Source organism: Paroedura picta, chromosome 8, assembly GCF_049243985.1.
Source record: "Paroedura picta isolate Pp20150507F chromosome 8, Ppicta_v3.0, whole genome shotgun sequence".
Taxonomy (NCBI): Eukaryota; Metazoa; Chordata; class Lepidosauria; order Squamata; family Gekkonidae; genus Paroedura; species Paroedura picta.
Window position 1 is genome coordinate 18,814,767 of NC_135376.1, and position 20,538 is coordinate 18,835,304.

At 38.7% G+C, this 20,538-nt stretch overlaps 1 protein-coding gene and 1 non-coding gene across 3 annotated transcripts in view; both read left to right on the top strand.

Annotated features, from left to right (window-relative positions):
- Window positions 1-20,538, top strand: part of KPNA4 (karyopherin subunit alpha 4) — a 32,874-nt gene that overhangs the window by 8,144 nt on the left and 4,192 nt on the right. For both annotated transcript variants that reach the window (XM_077348535.1, XM_077348534.1), the window contains exons 2-14: window positions 3,615-3,659; window positions 6,562-6,651; window positions 6,745-6,774; window positions 6,852-6,904; window positions 7,462-7,557; window positions 7,713-7,798; window positions 9,602-9,688; window positions 11,049-11,218; window positions 11,303-11,347; window positions 12,260-12,391; window positions 13,932-14,060; window positions 18,031-18,135; window positions 19,650-19,721. In XM_077348535.1, coding sequence (XP_077204650.1) covers window positions 3,615-3,659; window positions 6,562-6,651; window positions 6,745-6,774; window positions 6,852-6,904; window positions 7,462-7,557; window positions 7,713-7,798; window positions 9,602-9,688; window positions 11,049-11,218; window positions 11,303-11,347; window positions 12,260-12,391; window positions 13,932-14,060; window positions 18,031-18,135; window positions 19,650-19,721 — 1,140 coding nt within the window. The remainder of the gene's footprint in view (window positions 1-3,614; window positions 3,660-6,561; window positions 6,652-6,744; window positions 6,775-6,851; window positions 6,905-7,461; window positions 7,558-7,712; window positions 7,799-9,601; window positions 9,689-11,048; window positions 11,219-11,302; window positions 11,348-12,259; window positions 12,392-13,931; window positions 14,061-18,030; window positions 18,136-19,649; window positions 19,722-20,538) is intronic.
- On the top strand, window positions 14,479-14,794 carry LOC143844124 (small Cajal body-specific RNA 7). The gene has a single exon (XR_013233825.1).

Here is a 20,538-nt window from a genome sequence, read left to right on the forward strand (position 1 = left end):
TGCAACTGTATAATAGTAACTGTAGGAATTGTAAAACACTTCTTGACTAAAAAAGGATGCTTTTCTAGTGCAATGGTTCTCAACTTTGGGGTTACATGGCCCCTTTCCTGGGGTTGCCAGGTTGCCCGCCGCCACTGGCTGGCGGAGGCAGCAGAGCCATGGCAAGGCTGGCGGAGGCCTCAATTGTTGTGCGCCTGCGCACACATGTACACCACCCATGCATGCTGCCACCATAGCAGCCACCGCCGAAGTTAGGATTGCAGCAAAGGTAAGGTTGAGAACTGCTGTTCTAGTGCAATCAGCAGCTGAGTTCAAAAGTTTGAAGGCATTGTCCTCAAATGGAAGTGCTAGTGTGTTCACCTGTGGTTCTGTCTCAGCAACAATTGATGCATAGCTTTATCCTGTGCTGGTTTGTTAGATTGTGCTTTCATGTAAAGTTCCTAAGACTGCAGCAGATGCTGTATTCAGCCCTATCAACTCCTTGTTGTCTGATGGCAGGGATGAAGTAATTAAATTTGTGAGAAAACGTTTATTTGTGGCAAGGGTTGTCTTGCGGCTGTGCAGTTTATCAGGACCTGGCCTGTTCATATAGATGAATGTGAAATTGAAGATCAGTGTGAATGCATCCATGCTGACTGGTATCTTGGTGCCATGGCTGTAATGCATTACCATTTTCAAGGTTCAAGACAACATTTTGGTAAGCTGCCATTTCCCTCTGCCGTTTGGTCAGAAATGACTGTAATTAATCTTTTCACGTTTTCTCAGTGGAATTTGTAGTTATATCATGGCTTTTTAACAAAAACAGTTAAAATGTGATTTGGGCCTCACTTCTTGCTACTGTGGAGAGATTTCATAGTTTTGGAACTACCATAAGATGTTTAGGGGATACTATTAGCTTTCTAGTGACCACTTTTTTTACTAAATCGTGAAATTTGATGCTGGTGTCTAAAAGTTTTCAGACATCTCAATGTCTTCAATTTTTCCATTCCTTATGACATAGGCTGGTACGTAGGACACAGCACTCCACAGTGTTCAAAGCATCTCATGTACCAAGTTCTTAGTTACCTCTTACACTAAACCTGCAAGGTAAAATAGTTATTGTGGAACTCTGGCTTGTCTGGCTTAGACTGGGACTGAAATGGAAACATCCCAGTTCACATTCTCAGCACTCCACTATGCCAGGCTGATAGACACTTAAGACCTGTTTTATCAAATGGTGATACTACTTTTCCCTTATTTTGCTTTCCTTTATTAGCTCTTAGATTAGATGTTAACCAGAGAACTGTATAGCTGCTGGGATTTAATATGGAGTTGGCAAGGGAAAGATCTTTTCGGGCTTAACCCTCTGTGCTTAATGTTAAGAAAGTGCGTGTATGTGTAGCAGTGCCTTGAATCTAACTCACTAACTTCCATTGAAGGACTTTGGACAAACTTCTTGGAAGGTAGATCATAGAATAATAGAGTTGGAAGGGACCTCATGGATCATCTAGTCCAACCCCCTGCACTATGCAGGACACTCACAACCCTATCGCTCATCCACTGTAACCTGCCACCCCCTTGAGCTTTCACAGAATCAGCCTCTCCGTCAGATGGCTATCCAGCCTCTGTTTAAAAATTTCCAAAGACTGAGAACCCACCACCTCCTGAGGAAGCCTGTTCCACTGAAAAACCACTCTGTCAGGAACTTCTTCCTGATGTTGAGACGGAATTTCTTTTGAATTAATTTCATCCCATTGGTTCTGGTCCGTCCCTCCGGGGCAAGAGAGAACAACTGTGCTCCATCCTTAATATGGCACCCTTTTAAATACTTGAAAATGGTTATCAGATCCCCTCTCAGTCGTCCCCTCTTCAGGCTAAACAGACCAAGCTTCCCCAACCTTTCTTCATATGTCTTGGTCTCCAAAACCCTCACCATCTTTGTTGCCCTCCTCTGGACATGCTCCAGTTTGTCTACATCCCTCTTCAACTGGGGTGCATAAAACTGAACACAGTACTCCAAAGGAGGCCAAACCAGAGCAAAATAAACCGGTACCATCACTTCCTGTGATCTGGACATGATACTCCGTTTGATACAGCCCAAAATCCCATTTGCCTTTTTAGTCACCGAATCACACTGCTGACTCATGTTCAATGTATGGTCTACTAAGACTCCTAGATTCTTTTCACACATACCACTGCCAAGACAAGTCTCCCCCATCCTATATTGGTGTATTTGGTTTTTCCTACCTAAATGCAGAACTTTACATTTGTCCCTATTGAACTTTATTTTGTTCAGTTTAGCCCACTTCTTGAGCCTATCAAGATCATCTTATATTCTGATTCTTCTGTTGTGTTTGCTACCCCTCCCAGTTTAGTATTGTTTGCAAATTTAATAAGTATCCCCTCTAATCCCTCATCCAAGTCATTTATAAATATGTTGAACAACATAGGCCCCAGGACAGATCCTTGGGGAACTCCACTTGTCACTCTTTTCCAAGAAGATGCTGAACCATTAACAAGTACCCTCTGGGTACAATCTGTAAACCAGTTATTGATCCACCTGACAGAATTAGGATCCATACCGCATTTTACCTACTTGTCAACAAGATGCCAGAAGACAGCATGGTTTTACCATTATCAGTGCTGTGAATGGATTAAGGCAACTCTCAAAAATTCTAACTTAAAATATAGGTGGCTTGTTTTATTTTATCTAAACATAAAAAAATGTTGCATACATTGCAGATCTTGTAAGTGGTTGCTGGAACACGACACTTTGATCATTACACTTCTGTATGAAGCACTGCATGCTTGTTGTTTTTAAAAACAGTTGGCTGAGTCTTCTTTTTAAGATCCATCTGAATGAATGGGTCTTGTTGCTGACAGGCAAAAGCACAATGCATGAGCAGAATGCTGACTTAGAGGTGGCTGCTTAAAATATTATCTAGTGCATCATGCAATGTGGTCTAGATGTTGTTGCATCATAGAATCTCACCTGATCAGAGTATTCAGGCTGTCTTCTGAATTCTAATCTGGAACTAAATCTTGTATACTACATCCTAAATTTTTCACTTTTGTCTAGCAGTTTCAAGTGTTACAGAGATGCAAGCAAAGGAAATAAGGCTCTTGTATTTCAAATTTTGGAAGATACTGCAATTAATAAATAAAGGGGCCCACACCAAAGGGGAAAAAGTCATTTCTTTTGTGATTATACATGGTGGGTGAGATAAGTGTATGTCAGTAAATACAGATTAATAAATTCTTAGTTGATGAGACAGTATTAAAATTGGGAATATGTCTCATGGAATTGTATATACAAGTAAATAGGTTTTGTAACCAGATAAATAATTCCAGGGTTTTTCATAGTCGTGTACTGATTTACTGCCTTCACTGTTTGAATACTCATATACTTTGTTTTCGTTCCATTGTTTCTAATTCCAACTGTTATTTCTAAGACTTGAGGCAAATTTATACAAGCATGAGGAATTATGTCTTTTTAAAACTCATCAGAAGCTGTTTGAAAGAATCCCAGGTGAAAACTGGATCCACATATAAAAGTTGCTTCTGAAAGACTTCTGAACTGCAGTTTAGTAAATATTGGAAGCAGGTTATGATTGTCTTGTTTTTGGACTTTGCAGACAATGAGAAGACAACGAAACGAAGTAGTTGTCGAATTAAGAAAGGTAAGGTTATTTATATTTTTGCCACTAAGTTGTAGAATTGCTGTGGACTTAACGTGGGCAGACACTGTATTCTGATATCATAGAGAAAGGGCCACTTTTTATTTCCCCTACATTCCTGTATAGTCTTTCCTCTCTTCTTTGTCAAGGTGCACTCTATTCCTGTGTGTAAGAATGCACATACTGCCTATCTTAATTACTCTGCTTGATCTGATAGTGTGGCATTGTATTTTAAGTGTTGACAATGTTGATTGGGTTCCCCAGTATGGTGACTTTGAATACCATAGCATCAGCTGACACCTTTCCTGTGACCCTCTAAGTGTTTTTAGAAAGTGGGTGGGACTAGGTGGATCACATGTCCAGCAGGGCTTCTGATTGGCCACTGGAGATACAACTGACTGGACAGATTAAAATATAGTATTGTTGCAGTGGCAGCTGACACTATAGTGTTCGTTTTATTTTCACTTCTTTTTCTTGTTGTATTTTTTTTAATTACCCTCTTCCTTCACTTGGGCTTCTTTTGGATGTATGGCTGCACCTCCTAAAGTAGCTATTTATTTTTTTTAGTTCACACCCTTATGTCAGAATTTCAGAGGTGCCCACAGGATCTAAAAGGTTGGGGATCCATGGTGCAGATGCTTCCAGAAGCTTGTGGCCAAGACATGACAGTCTCTTTTTACCCATCAAAATCCAAGAGTTTATGTAACTGCCCTGTCTTCTAGCAGTTGATAAATAGTAGGCATATTGTGGATTAATTCACAGCATCTTGTAGAGAATACTGAAAATTAACTCCACATTGACTTGTACCATTAGGAGAAATTTCACTCTTTTTGTACATAGTTCATCATCTTAAAAACCTGTTATCCTCCTTCCTTTTAGTTGTACTTTTTCTTAAGCCAAAAAGTTACAAATGTTAACTTTTTGTCTAGGAGAGGAGTTCCAGAGCTTTGATTAATAGTTACCTTTTTCTGTATTTTGGACAGTTATACAGTTAATAAGACAGTATTATCTGCCGGTGTTGCTTTGTGGGCTTAGCTTTAGAATAAGTAGGGTGCTTGCTTTTGCAGCTCCAAAGCTTTTCTTTTTACTTACTAGCCCAGACTCTTCCTAGCCATGGTTGGCATTCAGATTGGTAAACAGCTGAATCAGGATGCTGCTGTCTCGATTTGTCTCACCTTTCTCTAACTTCACATAAAATATTTGAGCTCTACTAATACTACAGCTTAGATCTATACCATTGTTTTCTTTGTATAATACTGGATTACTTTAAGCTGTGTGTATTAAGAGTGGATATTTGCTCATGTTATTTCCTGACTCTGTGATGGGCATTTTTTGTTATGCTTTGGACTTTCCTAGGTACTGTTGCTATACAGGTTGTGCTTTTGGGATGAATTTTCTTGAGCATATGTAATGAGAAATTACCATGATAGCATAAATTCTGTATATCTGAATAACCTTAGTTCTTCTGAAAAGAATTGTCCTTATGATTGTAGGGGAAAAACAGTTTAACTGTAGATCTTTCAATTTCAAGGGGTGAATAATTGCTGCTCTGAATTGTGCTCTAGCTCTGCTGTGGCTCCTTTTCCATGATGCTGCAGTTGTGTAATACACCTCTTTGTATATATCCTCCTTTCCTTTTTTTTCTCCAGAAATTGTAAAGTGTTAGTAGGGGTAAAACATATGGACGTAGGTCAAAAAGTATTACTATTAGGGTTCCAGTTCATATAAGTAAAGGTTTATTCCGATCAAAATGTTTACAAAATCCCCAAGACATCACAGTGAGGGGTAGTATATAAATCAAATGAATAAACAAATAAATATTCCATATAAAATAGTTTTCTTGAAGGACTCAGGACAATCATTTGGTGACGAAAAGGCATTGGTGACGAAAAGGCCAAGAAAGTTGCGGCAAGAATTTTTTCCCCATCACAACAATGCATCTGCTCTTTCTTTGATGGTAGCAAGGGCTGTTCTACAATAATTTCATTGGCAAACTACCCATCCACCCTACATCCCTGATCTTGCCCCTTCAGAATTCTTGTTCCCAGAATTCAAAGAACATTGAAAAGAAAAATGACTTGAGTTTTTCGAGGTTGTCAAAACTGCTATTTTGACATGTTGTAAATCAAAGAGCATAGAATTCTTTGGAGAAGGGTTAGAGAGATGGAAATACCATTTTCTGAAGTGCATAGACCTAGAATGGAGGCTATGTCAAGAAACAAGAAGAGATTTTTTGGTACCCTGCTTTTTACTACTTGAGGGAATCTCGAAGCAGCTTAACAATCACCCTCCATTCCTTTTCCACAACAGAAACCCTGTGAGGTGGGTGAAGCTGAGAGCTCTGAGAAAACGGTGACTGGCTCAAGATCACCCATCAGGCTGCAAATTGAGGAGTGGGGGATCAAACCTGTACCTCTTGATTAGAGGCCCCCACTCTTAGCCACCACAACATGCTGGCCAAATGATAGCATCACATTTTTATGGTTTCTATGATTTTGTAGCAATACTTTTTGACTTATCCTCGCACATAATAACAACATATGAAGTGGTAGGAGAATTTTTTTTCCTTGGCACATGTTGTTAAAAGTTGGGTAGCAAAAGGTTGAAACATAGGCATAAGCTACAGGGACAGTAAAGTTATTGTATTAATGTTTCCTGATGTTCCAATTTCTCTCAGTATGAAGTGAAAATCCATCTGGCAGCTTAAGAGTGGATGTAAATATGAATACGTTTATGATTTTTAGTATAAAAATGAAGTAATATAAAATCTTTCTGTACTGCACAAGCCCTCTTTCAATTTGTCACCTAAGTGGGTTTTTAGTTCGCTTACATATTTATGGCAATTTTTAAGGATAGCAAATATGGCTTTGCTGGCATGTAATTGTATGTTTTTTTTACTTAAAAGACAAAGAGAGATGAACATCTGTTAAAGAGAAGAAATGTACCTAATGAGGATATTTGTGAAGATTCTGATATAGATGGTGACTTCAGGGTGGTAAGAACTGAACTAGTATATTTTATATAATCAGTTGTTTGTATGCCTTATTAAAATATTTCTAACTTTTGTAACTTTTTAAATTTGTTTTAGCAAAATACATCTCTGGAGGCAATAGTGCAGGTAAACATAATCCCATTTTTCATTCCTTTCCCCGTTTGGTTTATTGTAAAGGTTCTGACATCTGAACTTTTTTTTAGAATGCTTCAAGTGACAACCAAGGTATCCAGTTAAGCGCAGTCCAGGCTGCAAGGTAAGAGCCAAATGCACATGAATTTCTTGTTTTGGCAGGTTTTGTAATATAGTGTATATTAACAGAAATTGTTTGAAAATTTATGTAAGAACTTCTATATTAATAGTGTTCTTAGAGATAGTTAACTCTTTGACCTAGGGGTCCTCTCTGTGAGAGAGATCTTGTCAAGTTTTTAAAAGGTCTGTGTTGTGTCCATTTAAAGGTCAGCAAATGAATGGTTACACTTGCCTTTGTATATCTGTCAGTTTAATCCAGATTTATTCCAATTAAGTTGCTTTGGAAATAGGATTACATTTCAGGAGCAGTATAATAGAAAAACAGAATATGTGTAAGGCAATCTAAATTTGTAAGAGTAAATTAGAATTCTTTAAATTGTGGCAGTTACATGTTAGGGAGCATTACCATAATTCCTTGCAACTTTCTAATTGTTAGCATGTTTGAAGGGAAGAAAAGGAGCATGCCAGAATAAATAACTAGTTTCTGTTAGTCTTGTTGGAACAATGTGAATGTTGCCTGCAAGGTTCTTGTTTTTTTTCCCCCCATGTCCTTCTAAACAGAAAACTACTGTCGAGTGATCGCAACCCCCCAATTGATGACTTAATAAAATCTGGAATATTACCCATATTAGTGCATTGTCTTGAAAGAGATGACAAGTGAGTATTTATTTCTTTTGTTGTATTTTGCAAAATTTATACCCCATTTATCTGCCCTCATCAGGGCACTTTAAAGGTATATATTGGTTATAAAAAGTTCTTTACCAAATTAGGCATTTGAAAGTATTGAAATAAAACTAAACTTTTTTTTATAGTCCATCTTTACAGTTTGAAGCAGCATGGGCATTGACAAATATTGCGTCTGGAACCTCTGAACAAACACAAGCTGTAGTTCAATCCAGTAAGTTCATCACTATTTAATAGTAGGCAATGCATTAATGTGTACACAATAACTTACAAAAAATTCCTCTGAAGATCATGTAGTAAAACTGTACACACATTGCATTTCTTGCTCGGCAGTGTTCATCATTACAGACCAATGGGTTGAAAGTTATAATTTGGAAAGTGCTGAATATGCTTCCTTTCTATGGTATTTGGAAGTAATGAATTGACTTGAAACTACAGTATTGAAAAATAACTTTTACTTCTTGATGCTGTTAAGAAACAAGACTGCTTTGTTCAAGCTCTCTTAATGCAAAAAGCTTTAAACTTTTTGTATAAATTGCAGTTTGGAATATATCAACTACCTTCAGAAACAGATCTAAAGAAAGCATGCATAGTCAAAAGACAATTTCTACTACTAATACAGAAATGAGTTTAAATATATTGGTAGCAATTGTATTTATATACCTTAAATGAAGCTTAGAAAATAAATACTACATTGCATATTGTATGGGAGTTGTATGCCGGTATAAATCCTATCCTATAATCTAAAATGGAGTTATTAATTTAACTCTGTTTGAGTAACAGTTGTGAGGAAAGAATTCCCCCATAGACTGCATTTTTTACTAGTAGATTTAAGTTATCTGGTCGTGTAGATCTTCGGTTAACATTTTAGTTCCTTGACAGCAACTTAAGTATTTTTCATACTGCATTTGGACATAAAATAAGCTTATAAAACTGCTGTTTGTTTCTAAAGAAGGAGCACTGCTGTCCACTATGCCCATTATTCTAAGTCTCAGAAACTTTAATATAATAGGAACCCTCCAGACACCAGGGTGGGGGGAATATTGTACATTGACAACTCTTATAAAGACCAGAACTTCCATACAGTAGTTAAGGAAGATGTTACTGAAAACATGGAGGCACCTATGTTTGGAAAACTGAACATTTAAAAGGTGGGGAGAACTTTAAATGGACAGGCTTGGAAAAGGAAAAAGTCAGTGGCAGGTCAAGGAAGGATTTTATGGAAACTTTATTGTTGATTACTGAAGCATTCACTTGTGCTACATATTGAGTTGGATCTCATCGTTCCTTCTGATCTTATAAGTGTGTGATAATGACAATTAAACCAAGTTGTGTTTTTTGTCCTACTCAAAAGGCTGAATTTTTCTTAAGTTTTCAGATGAAATTGTGCATGTATTCAGTTGCTTCAGCTGCTTCAGTTTCTGTAAAGGAAAAAAGGTGTAGGAAGACTGTCTTGTCAGCTAAATTTTGCATGGTTGGACAGAAGTGTTCTTCCAGTGCAGGGGCGGTAATGAGGAAGGCCACATGATTTGTCTCTTTCTAAAGACTTGTGCTAAGAAGAGCTTCAGGCATTTGGCCAGTGCAAAGAAAGGAGGAAGCAGAATGTTTCCTGAGCCTTTGCATTGATATGCCTGAAAGAGATTGCATGCATCTCTTTCACTGAGGACAGTTCATGCATCTTTCCTGAGGTGTGAGAGTTATATTGGACATTGTGGTGCTGTGAAAGAACTTAAAAACAGAACTCTTCGCTCCTGAACAAATTCCGTTACCTGAAGTCCTGAATGATAACCACGAATTCTGCACAATTTTCTATCATTGTGATTCATAATTTTGATATCTAAGCATGGAGAAAAGCCTTCTAAAACCACCATTATCTGAAGTTTGGCTTAAGTATTATAAATCTTTTGTCAGGTTTTCAGATCTGGCTGCTGTTAATATTAAATCTCTGCTTTCCAGAGTAAGGGCTTAGAGAATAAAACAATAGTTGCATTTTCTTAATATTTCCTTTATTTTGCAGATGCTGTCCCACTTTTTTTGAGACTCCTGCATTCACCCCATCAAAACGTCTGTGAACAGGCAGTGTGGGCCCTAGGAAATATCATAGGTTAGTATTACATTGTATGTAAAAACCCCAGAACTAACAAACTATGAGAAAATTAGTTTTGACTAGAGAGGCCTTCTTCTCAGTCCTGCATTTTCTTTTATGTATCTTCGCCAAAGCATCTTTTACAATGGAGCATGAAAGTCCAATGGGCCCCCCTCAGGCTTCCCTATAATATCTAGCGCACCCTTGTAGGATGACTGTAGGAAGTAGGCGAGATCTTGCCATCTCAGTATTTTAATTAATGCTGTTTTTAGGGTTGGGTTTTATGAGGGATATTTTTATATGTAACCCTCCTTGAGTTCTAGGAGGAAGAGAAGCTACAAATTTATTAAATTAAAAAAATGAACTGAATATGAACCTTTGGATAGCTAGTTATTGTGGTCAGCCTTGTGTAATCTAATATATAAGATGTTAGTCTGGCAAAGGCACTTATAATGAAGTTGTACATATGTGACTGCACTAGGAAAGATCTCATGAAAGTTGTTTTTATCTTTTTAAAAAGAATACCTACTTTTTTGCCCTCACAAGGGCCACATGACGAAATTACATTTTAAAGCCATTAAAATCAACCCTGCCCCCCCCACAAACCCATGAAAACACTTAGAAGAAAGATGCATACAAAGGCATAACACATCAATTAAAACATGGCCCGAGAGGTGAGTACCTGGAGACCAGTGATTGTGAGAATGAACTGCCAGGGTCCCAGTACCCAATTTTTGTTTCAGAACGCTTTAATTCTAAAAACACAAATATCACATCGTATGGTTTATAATCTGAACATTGTTATGCATAGATTGCTGTCCTGCAGGTCCATGGACAAAAGCAAGTGATGGAGGGAACCAAGTGGATGCATGTTTTTTTTTTAAAAGGCATGCAAACGTCAACAGATCACAGAGTATTGATTAGGAACACAGTGCAGCACAATAATTGGACCAACTTTGTGCTGCCTTCCATAAGAATGAGTTGTCAGTCTTGCTTTCAGTATATAACATAATTATCCATTTCAGTAATTTAATTGACGTGTGACCACAAGCCTTTACAATTACAATCTGTTTTTCTTATCATTGCATCTTGTACAGATATTAGAACTGACTCTTTTATATTGCAGGGATGTTGGGAAGTGTTGAATGCTCACATATATGCAACGATGTTCTTAGGTTCTGGGTGCACATCTAGTACTAGTGAGAGTGTTGAAATAGCACTGTTGTTGTATAACACTAAATGGCCTTTCCAGTGTGTACTTCTGCATATAAGTTGAAATAGTCACTTCCAAATTGCTGGCGCTAATCATAAAAAGTAATCTTGCTGGATCGCTGCTTATGGATTTTATGCTATTGATCAAATGTAATGATTTGTGCAGGTGATGGACCGCAGTGTAGAGATTATGTAATTAGCCTTGGAGTGGTGAAGCCTCTGCTGTCGTTCATCAGCCCGTCTATTCCCATAACTTTCTTAAGAAATGTTACTTGGGTAATGGTCAACTTATGTCGCCACAAAGACCCACCTCCTCCAATGGAAACCATCCAAGAGGTAACCTTGCATGATTGTTTGTTGACACTTTATATTTTTAATTTTGCTTCAGAATTGTGAACATCTTTTTTGTTTGTTCCTTAGATCCTTCCAGCACTCTGTGTTTTAATTCACCATACAGATGTAAATGTGAGTATTAAATATGATAGTACTGTGTTTCTTTTCTTTTTAAGGTAACTACTAAAGGCAAGTGAGTATGCTGAGTTATGTCTATTAAATCTCAATGAAGCAAAATAAAATGTATCTCAAAGACCATGGCCCCTACAACATCGAGAGTTAGTTCAAATGTACTACTCATTCAATTAAAGGAGCAAACCATGGGATTTCCATGCTTCTGCTATCCTGAGAGCCAACTTGGTGTAGTAGTTAAGAATAGCAGCTTCTAATCTGGAGAGCTGGTTTGATTCCCCACTTGTACACGTGTAGCCAGCTGCATGACTTTAATTACAGTTGATTAAGGGCAGATTAAGGGTTTTTTTTCCCTTGAAAAGTGGGTTTGAGGGAGGCTTCAGAGCGAATGAGAGACACAAACCATTTTGAAAGCACTTGGTAGATTGGATCCACTTGGTGGAGTGGATGTCTTTTCCCTCTTCCCCAGGCATCCTTCCATTTGTCCCTAGAACTCCTCCTTGAGAGTCAGGAGAGCCTTGCAAGCAAATTTTAGCACAGGATGGGGTGCTGCCATAGCAAGGGGGTGCATTTGATTTGAAAAAGTTGATCACTGCCTAATAGACCTTGGCAGTATAACGGTCATTGTGATAGAAGTTGTGTTATCATAGTTAAGGGCTGGCCTAGTCTTCATGGTTCCTCTGCATACAGTTTCTGTACTCTTGCAGAAGTGGTTTCAGGGGGTTATAGAGCTGCAGTCCAGGAATTATCATGAACTATCTATCTTATTTTGTGACACAGGAAACATTAAAAAAATCACCATAGAGTACATATTGTGAACTTGAAATGTTATTCTCATGAATATATCATACCTTACAGGACTTGGCTTGTATTCCTCTGATGCACTGTATCCTTTCCCCTTCTTTAAATTAGATATTGGTAGATACAGTCTGGGCCCTCTCTTACCTAACGGATTCAGGCAATGAACAGATCCAGATGGTGATAGACTCTGGGATAGTTCCTCATTTGGTTCCTCTTCTCAGCCATCAGGAAGTTAAAGTGCAAGTGAGTATTGAGCAAATCCTCTCTGTATAGAAAGGCGTTCTTCATGGTCAGCAGTAAAGTAGAAATTCACAGCATGGAACATATTACTACCTCTGTTCACTCACAGTTTATGAAGTTCAGAAAGATAAGCATTCTGACTTCAGAATACTTTATTTTAACGTCACATGATATTTTGTCTAAATTGAAAACATTGCAGATGCTCTGTATGCTCTCTTTAAATGGCCCTTGGAGACATGATGAGAGGGGCTGATTAGAATGTCTTATGGGATTTTTTTGTAGCTAATTACTCGACTTGCTATAAAGCTCTAAAATATTAAAGTTGCAGGGGTTGTGTTAACACTTCCCTTTTTCCATAGTATAAATTGCACTTCACCCTGTAGCTGCAATTTGTTCCTCTTTTGCAGGGTGGGAAAGACATATACAAATTTGTTCCTATCCAGCTTCCTTATCTGGCAGAACTGACTTACATAGTGTACATGTGAGCCCCTCCTACTGGCATGCTTACAGACCTACTTGCAGCTTTAGGATAGACGGTGTAATTTAAAGTGTGTAAAGGACATGGGATGAAAGGATACAACAACCCAGTCTTAAAAACTGTACACAGCCTCTGTTAGATTCAAATGGTAATCTGAACATTATGGTCATATTGGGGGGGGGGGGCTCTGAGGCTAGACAAGTAGCCTAAGAAAGGGCCTTGAAACTCTGTCTTCAATGAGATTTACCTACTTCCCCCATCGTTATCTTCTTCCCAGTGGGTGAGATTTTTGACCTTCCTTCCTGCCATATTACATATGCATATGGATTTTTAAGGTGAATTTTTATTATATTTTAAACTGTTCAATACCTTGTGGACTCTGACTGGAAAGGTGGGATACAAATGTTTTAAACATTCCCAGATCCTCTTTGCAAATCTCTTCATAGGCTTTTGTCCTGAGGACATCTTGACAAACTGTTACCAGATTAATATATTATTTGACTTTTAATTTATGTTACTTAACATCTCTGTCTAAGAGTTCAGTCCAGTCTTTATTACAGCCCATACGCCATTCTAATACAGAGCAAAGCAACCAAAAACAGATAAAAGCAGCATGATGGAATTACATAAAGCCTTTCAATACATTTTAAAGGGTTAGAATCTGATTAAATTATGTACTAGGTGTTATGTCAGCCTGTGCTTCCATTGCAGATCACAGAAACTTTGCTACGTTTTATATTTTGTAAATCTTAGTTTATGTCCCTTAAAAACACCAGTCGCCATGACAAAAGAAGGCAAAAACAAACTTCAGTAGTGCAGTAGGAAAGTGAAAATATATTGGTGGAATACTTGCGAGCTCCTACATGTTTTGCCTTAGCTTCATCGAGGGATCTCTGAATACGTTTATCTACAATATATTTTTCACTATTTTTCAATATATTTTCAGCTGCTAAACTCAAAGAAAATTTTCAAATGCCTAGAAGGTAAACTGTAGCTATGGTTATAAATGAGAACTGCCTATCTTTCCCTCCCCCACCCTTGAATTTTTGAAATATTTTGTTTCAGACTGCTGCACTGAGAGCTGTAGGCAATATTGTTACTGGTACTGATGAACAGACACAAGTAGTTCTGAATTGTGAAGCTCTTTCACACTTCCCTGCCCTATTGACGCACCCCAAAGAAAAAATTAATAAGGTATGTAAGTGTGTGTGACCCCAGAGCCCGTGCTCAACAAACCATGACTCTCTGTTTTCTAGAAGATTACTGTCTGGTTGCCATTATGACTTTGTCTCTGACCTAATCCCATGAAAATTGTAAATTCCTGTACCTGTTGGGTGACTCTTTAGTTAGCTTACTTTATAACATAGAAATTACTTTCCAAGGAGATTGTTGGCAACATCAGGAGAACTCTTGCCAAATACCTTGATAGTCTTACCAGGTTGGTCATTCATTTTAGACTTCACTTCTTAATTCTTTGTATGTTTTCGGGTCTTACATCAGTTCTATGGCAAAAACTAAATTTTCGTTCTTTTGCAATCTTAGTTTCTCCTGAAACTTTGCTAGCAGTCTTACCAGTGGCGCTGCAGTTTATTTAGTCTCTTAAGCTGTCTCTTGGAAATGATGAAATAGAGGTAATTGATGAGGGTAGGGTGTGTGCAAGAGAGAGGATGGCATATTGTATTCTGATTGTGTGTGTGTATGTGTGTGTGCATGTTCAGAGGGTTATATAATGGTGCAGACTGTGGGCACTGACAAAGGAAACTGCTGATTTCGGAGTGCATCTGAGGCACATTTGCTAACTCATGGGGTCTTTGCTGCAATGCTGCCGATGATTAGAGCCCAATATTGAACTCATAGTCTGCACCTAGACATCTTAAACCTCTGACAGGTTCATTTTGTCATTCAAAAGAACCTGTGATCTGATCTAAGAGTTCAGCTTAATGATTTTAAATATGCTTGAAATGGGAAATTTCCTCTCTGTCTCATGTGTGATATTGAAGTGTAGACTTAAGCATAGACTTAACGTTTAGTGGGGAAAGTCTTGTAAAGTGTTGATTGGTGAATTTATTAATGTTGCTGACATCCTTTATTGGACAGCATTTTATTCCTTTAGCTGTACCAATGCAACCAGAGTCTGCCATACTGCAAATAATGCAACTTTCAACATTGTTCTTGTAGTCTGCAAAAATTGTAAAGCCTGCTTTTAAAACACCTTCCATTGGGGAATCTTCAAATAAAGGAGTGTGTGATCCATTCATTGAAAATGTTGTTGCAAGTATATCCCAGTACCTCTGATTTTTAAAGGGAATTAACACGGAGTCCCTGGCTGATTATTGTTTGGCACACGGACACCTCTGTATGCTCAAGCATGCCTTTGGAGACTTTTTGCTCTTCATATTTGCCTCCTCCATTGCGCTGATTAGGCATGAAGGCTGGTTGACAGGAAATGTCTTAGAAAGAAAAGAAGGTGTGTGTGCATGTGTATACAGGGGTTGGATTATGCTTCTCTTCCATGTACTAGGAAAGTACTAGTAAAGTGAATCTGTTAATATACAGGCAGCACAGTTTGCTAGATGGTGTTGTTATCAGCTGAACTTTTACCTACACTGCTGCTTCAAAACACTGAAAAAGAAGTTCTCCCACTTATGAATGCTGTACATCAGGAGACCCCAAAGTGGTGCCTGTGGGTTCCACGGTGCCTGCTGACACCTTTTCTCGTGCCTGCCAAGTGTTTTTAGGGAGTGGATAGAGCTGAATAGGGTTTTTGTCTAGCAAGGTTACTCATTGACCTTAGGAGGTTTGAGTGGCTGTGCAGAGGGTTTCTTTTGTTTTGTTTTTAAATGTTGCTTTAGCAGTAGCTGCCACCACAGCACAAAGATCTGCATTGTGTTACTGAAGTTAAACAGGCAATCATTTTGTGGTTGGCTCCACCTCCTGCAGCAGCCATTTTGTGGCAGCCCACCATGCTGTGTCAGAATTCCAGATGTGCCTGCAGGCTCAAAGAAGGCTGAATAAGTACAACATAGTCTTAAATAATATCACTCATTCTAAAATAGGGGCTCATGGGAATTGTAATCCATGGACATCTGGAGAGACGCAGTTTGACTACCCATGATTTAGTGCATAGGATTCCGCTTCAAGGCTAAGGGCCCTGATGGAGCTTTCACAGTTCTGCAGGGCCTGTAAGTTGGAGCTCTTGCACCAAGCATTTGGTTGAGGCTGTGGCAGTTAAGATCAGGGGCCCCTTCTCAGCTTAGCCAGGACTGCAGGCTTTTCACCCCTTTATCACCCTGAGGCACTGGATGGGGGGGGGTTGTTGAGTGTGGGGAGGAGATGATATTTTAGCATTTGCCATCTGGAAGGGTTAGAGTTTTAAAGCGGGGATTATTTTATCGTGGGGTTTTATTGTTGTAATCTGCCATGAGCCAGCATGCTGGGAGCAGCGGGTAAGAAATCAGATAAATAAATAAGGCCCTCACCATAGTTGTATCTACAGGCCATTCAGTCCCATTCCATGTCCTGGTGCAGCTTTCATTTTTATGTATTTGATCAGCCCCTTTATTAGGAAGTGGCACACCATGAGGAAATCCTACACACAGGAGCACCCAAGTACAGTTGTTTTAGTACATTGGCATAAATATGCATATAATTTGTTATTGAATTACTTGCAGCTCTTTATCTCTGTCATCTCCCTATCTGTAAAGCATCTCTAAGGAGTCCTTTAATCCCATAATCTTTGCCTGTCATTCTCTTCACATATTGAATGTATAAGTTTTTGTTATGCATGCACACTTATTTAGATATTAGGACACGAAAGGTACATGAACACAAAAATTTACACTTTGAATAAAACTTGGTGGGTCTTAACGGTGCAACTGGACTCAAACTTCGTTCTGCTGCTTCAGCCAAACACAGCTGCGTACCTGAATCTATCTTCATATATTGGTTATTCTAGCAAGCCACTCTTCACAAATATACATTTAACTTAAAATGATTCATTTACTTTCCCTTTTAAGAATCATTTTTGTTCTGTACTGAGCAATATTTGGCTCTAGAGTCATAGATTGGAGGTCTCTTCTCTGATTTCAGAGTTCCCAGTTATTCAACAACATGGGTAACTTATGAATACAAACTTGTTTCAAAATGACAAGTAGTGACTGCTTGATCAGTAGTGTGAAATAGGCAAATCTGATTTAGCTGGAAAGGCCGATCCTAAAATACATTTTTTTGCACGCAAGAGGTTTGGAAGGGCTTTTTTTTTTGTATTTGTTTTTTTTGTTTTGCAAGAGTACTGTTGGATAGTTGCATTTGAAAAGGCAAAAATAAATAACATTTTTCTCTTCAATGAGTTTCATATTTGAGGTGGGGAAGGAAATGCTAAAAAAGCTGCTCTTAAGAAAGGTAGACAATTTCAAATTTACTCTTGCCCTAAAAACATTATGAAGCTGCCTTAACTTCCACTCCATATGAGCATCATAGATTTACTATCTGATGCCTTCTGCTTGCCTATAACTTAAGCTCCACGCCATTAAGCTTTCATTGCTCATTTGCTGTTTTCAGAATTAGTGTTATTACATCCAGTCTTTCAAATGGCTGATAGATTTAATGTGATAAAATTCTGTTTAAAGTTGCAAACAACCGTGGTTTGAAAGTGTAGTAGACTTGGGCTTTAGGGTTGTAATGCACATTGGCACATAACATCCTTGAGTTATATATTGATTTAGTTTCCTGAAAACATAGAAATTCTGACTGCTTTAATTCTTATTTAAATCAATTAAATAAAACCCTCTTTTGCTCTTGCAATAGGGATCAATGCTGAAGTGATCCAGAATGTTTAAGAGTCTAATCCTTAGGAGAAAATACTTTACTCGGCTCAAATGGGGCATCAAACAAAACAATAATTAAGGAATTTGATAGGTTACAGTTTGTGATTGGCTGGCAAACTGCAATGGAAAACACTTTGATTGAAGTGAAAAATGGTGATACAAGTCTAAAATGATAATTTTTTATTTTAGAAATTCAGCAAATTAAGTTGATTTAAAAGTTATTCTTGGCTTAATTGTGCTCTTACTATAGTCCATATGCATTTTACCTACAGAGATCAGTTCATGCATTCATTATTCATGGTATTGCCAGTATTTTAAAATGATAATTTTTGTTGCAGGAGGCTGTATGGTTCCTATCTAACATCACTGCAGGAAATCAGCAGCAAGTCCAGGCGGTGATAGATGCAAACCTTGTTCCAATGATAATTCACCTTTTAGATAAGGTCAGAGCTCCCTCCCCCATTGCAAAGTATTTTTTTTCACTGTATAAATTGTATGTTGTCTAGGAAACCATTATAGGGTGATATGTCAGATACTTGGTGCTCACGGTCTTGAATAGATTTGTAGACTGTTTGCTCTCTGTTCAGAATGGCTTACAGAAGGCTTTCCAGATACACAAAAAGTACCTCCAAAGCACTGTCAGTTGGGGTAATTTTAAGAACTACGGAGATAAAAAGTCCAAGAATTGATAAATTACATATTATGCTGTTTAATTATAATCAAATGAAGAATTCTTGTAGACAGCAGCAGATTTCAATCCTCCTTGCAGCATGTAAATTACAGCCATCAAATCCATCTGACAGTATGCCTTTTTTACCACTTACATACACCTTTTCTCCATATTGAAACAAAATACTGAATTGTACTCCATTGTACGACATACAGATGGCAGTACTTTCTACAGCTCCATTTTCAGCCATCAGCATTTTGTATGGCCACCTTCCCACAGTCGTTTGATGAGGAAATTCTTCTTGCTGGGTAGGATTAGAGCTCATTTTTACTGTAGCTCATTCCAGGATCTACAAACATCTTCACCTACAGGTCCTGGAATAATCCTTTGCTTCATTGGGATAATTCCAGAATAATTTTGCATTCTTTGGACAGTCAGTAAAAAAACTGACCATTCCATCTTTTAATTCTAACTGATAGAAAGGATACAGTAGAAATTATTTGAATATAAGCCTTTTCTTTATCCTGATCTTCCTAATCCTTTCCTGGCAGTTTATCTCTGCAATTAAAATAGTTTGTCTACTGCTACTACAAGGATAAAAAATAAATGGTGGGCTATGTTCTGTTAAGAGGCAACAGTGCTTCATTAGAGTAAAGCCCCCTTCCTACCAGATATTGGTCACTAATGTTTTTGGAACCCACCAAGAATTTTTTTTTTAAGTGGGTGAGGCCAGATGGAGGCAGCATAAGGATCTCCTCTGTGTGACTGAAGGTAACCCTCACAACAATTCTGTGTTTGCACTCATTAGACAGTGTTAGAATTCCAAAAACACCCACAAGTTCATAAAGGAACCCTTGTGTCAGATTCTAACATCCATTGACTTGCTGTTTCTTCCCCAGTAGGGATGTGTGCCTCGGCTCGGTTCAGCCGCTGCGGCAATCACTGGAGCCCGAGGTGGCATGTAAGAAGCCAGCACCATGGCGTGGAGAGCAGGGGCAGTGCCGGTTGGTGCGCCGGCACCACTACTGCCCCTGCTCTCCGCACCATGGCATTGGCCTCCTACGAGCCGCCTCGGGCTTCGGTGATTGCCAAGGCAGCTGAGCCAAGGCGCACATTTCTATTCCCCAGTGTAGGCACTTGTTAGGTATGTGTCTGTTACTTTGAGATCTATGTTTTTTTTATTATGCTACCTCTGTAATTTTTTGGCTCGGCATATATTATGTGCACCATTCCTCTGTACATCATGGTGGGCACGTGGAGGGATTAATCATGTTTTGTTACTTTTAGGGTGACTTTGGTACACAGAAAGAAGCTGCTTGGGCTATAAGCAACCTGACAATCAGTGGAAGAAAAGATCAGGTGAGTAAAGCTTGGTTGACCGATATTTTATGATTTATGTCCTGCTCCCTCTCCCCTGAATGGAACTGGTGGTGTTATATGCACTCTTTTCAGCATTCTGGCAGCTGCCTTCTGAACCAGTTTCTAAAGCAGGGATGGGCAAACTGTGGCCCTCCAGATGTCCATGGACTACAATTCCCATGAGACCTTGCCAGCGAATGTTGGCTGGGGCTCATGGGAATTGTAGTCCATGGACATCTGGAGGGCCACGGTTTGCCCACCCCTGTTCTAAAGCATTGTTACAGGTAGCTCTTCCTAGAACACATTACAGTAGTCCAGTCTCAAGGTCTTGATGTGACTATTGCATGAATTACTGGGGCAAGATAGATAAGCAGCAAAATGTACCAAATAAGTCCCTACTAGGCATGTGTACCAAAAAACGTGGACTCTTGGATTTGGCTGAATTTGACATTTTTTTGGGGTAGGTTTTCTATTTGTTTGTTTTTTGATGCACATGCTCCCCTTTCCAAGTAGTGAAGAACATCTCTGCTGCCTGAGAAGGGGGGAGAGGGCACACACCAAACAGCTGACCTGTCATTCTCAGCTGTTATGAGGGATGTTCTTTAAATGCCTTCCAAGGGCTTTGCAAGCAGTGCTGCCTGCAAAGACATTGGTAAGTCATTTAAAGTGGGTCCCGCATAACAGCTGAGAATGACAGGTGTCCTCACAGTCAAAGCTGTCTGAAAGGTTGGGGAGCATTAAAGTGAGCAGCATCCAAAATAGTTGATAACAACAGTCATGCTGTTCCCTTTAAAGGGGGCAGCACACCTGTCATTAT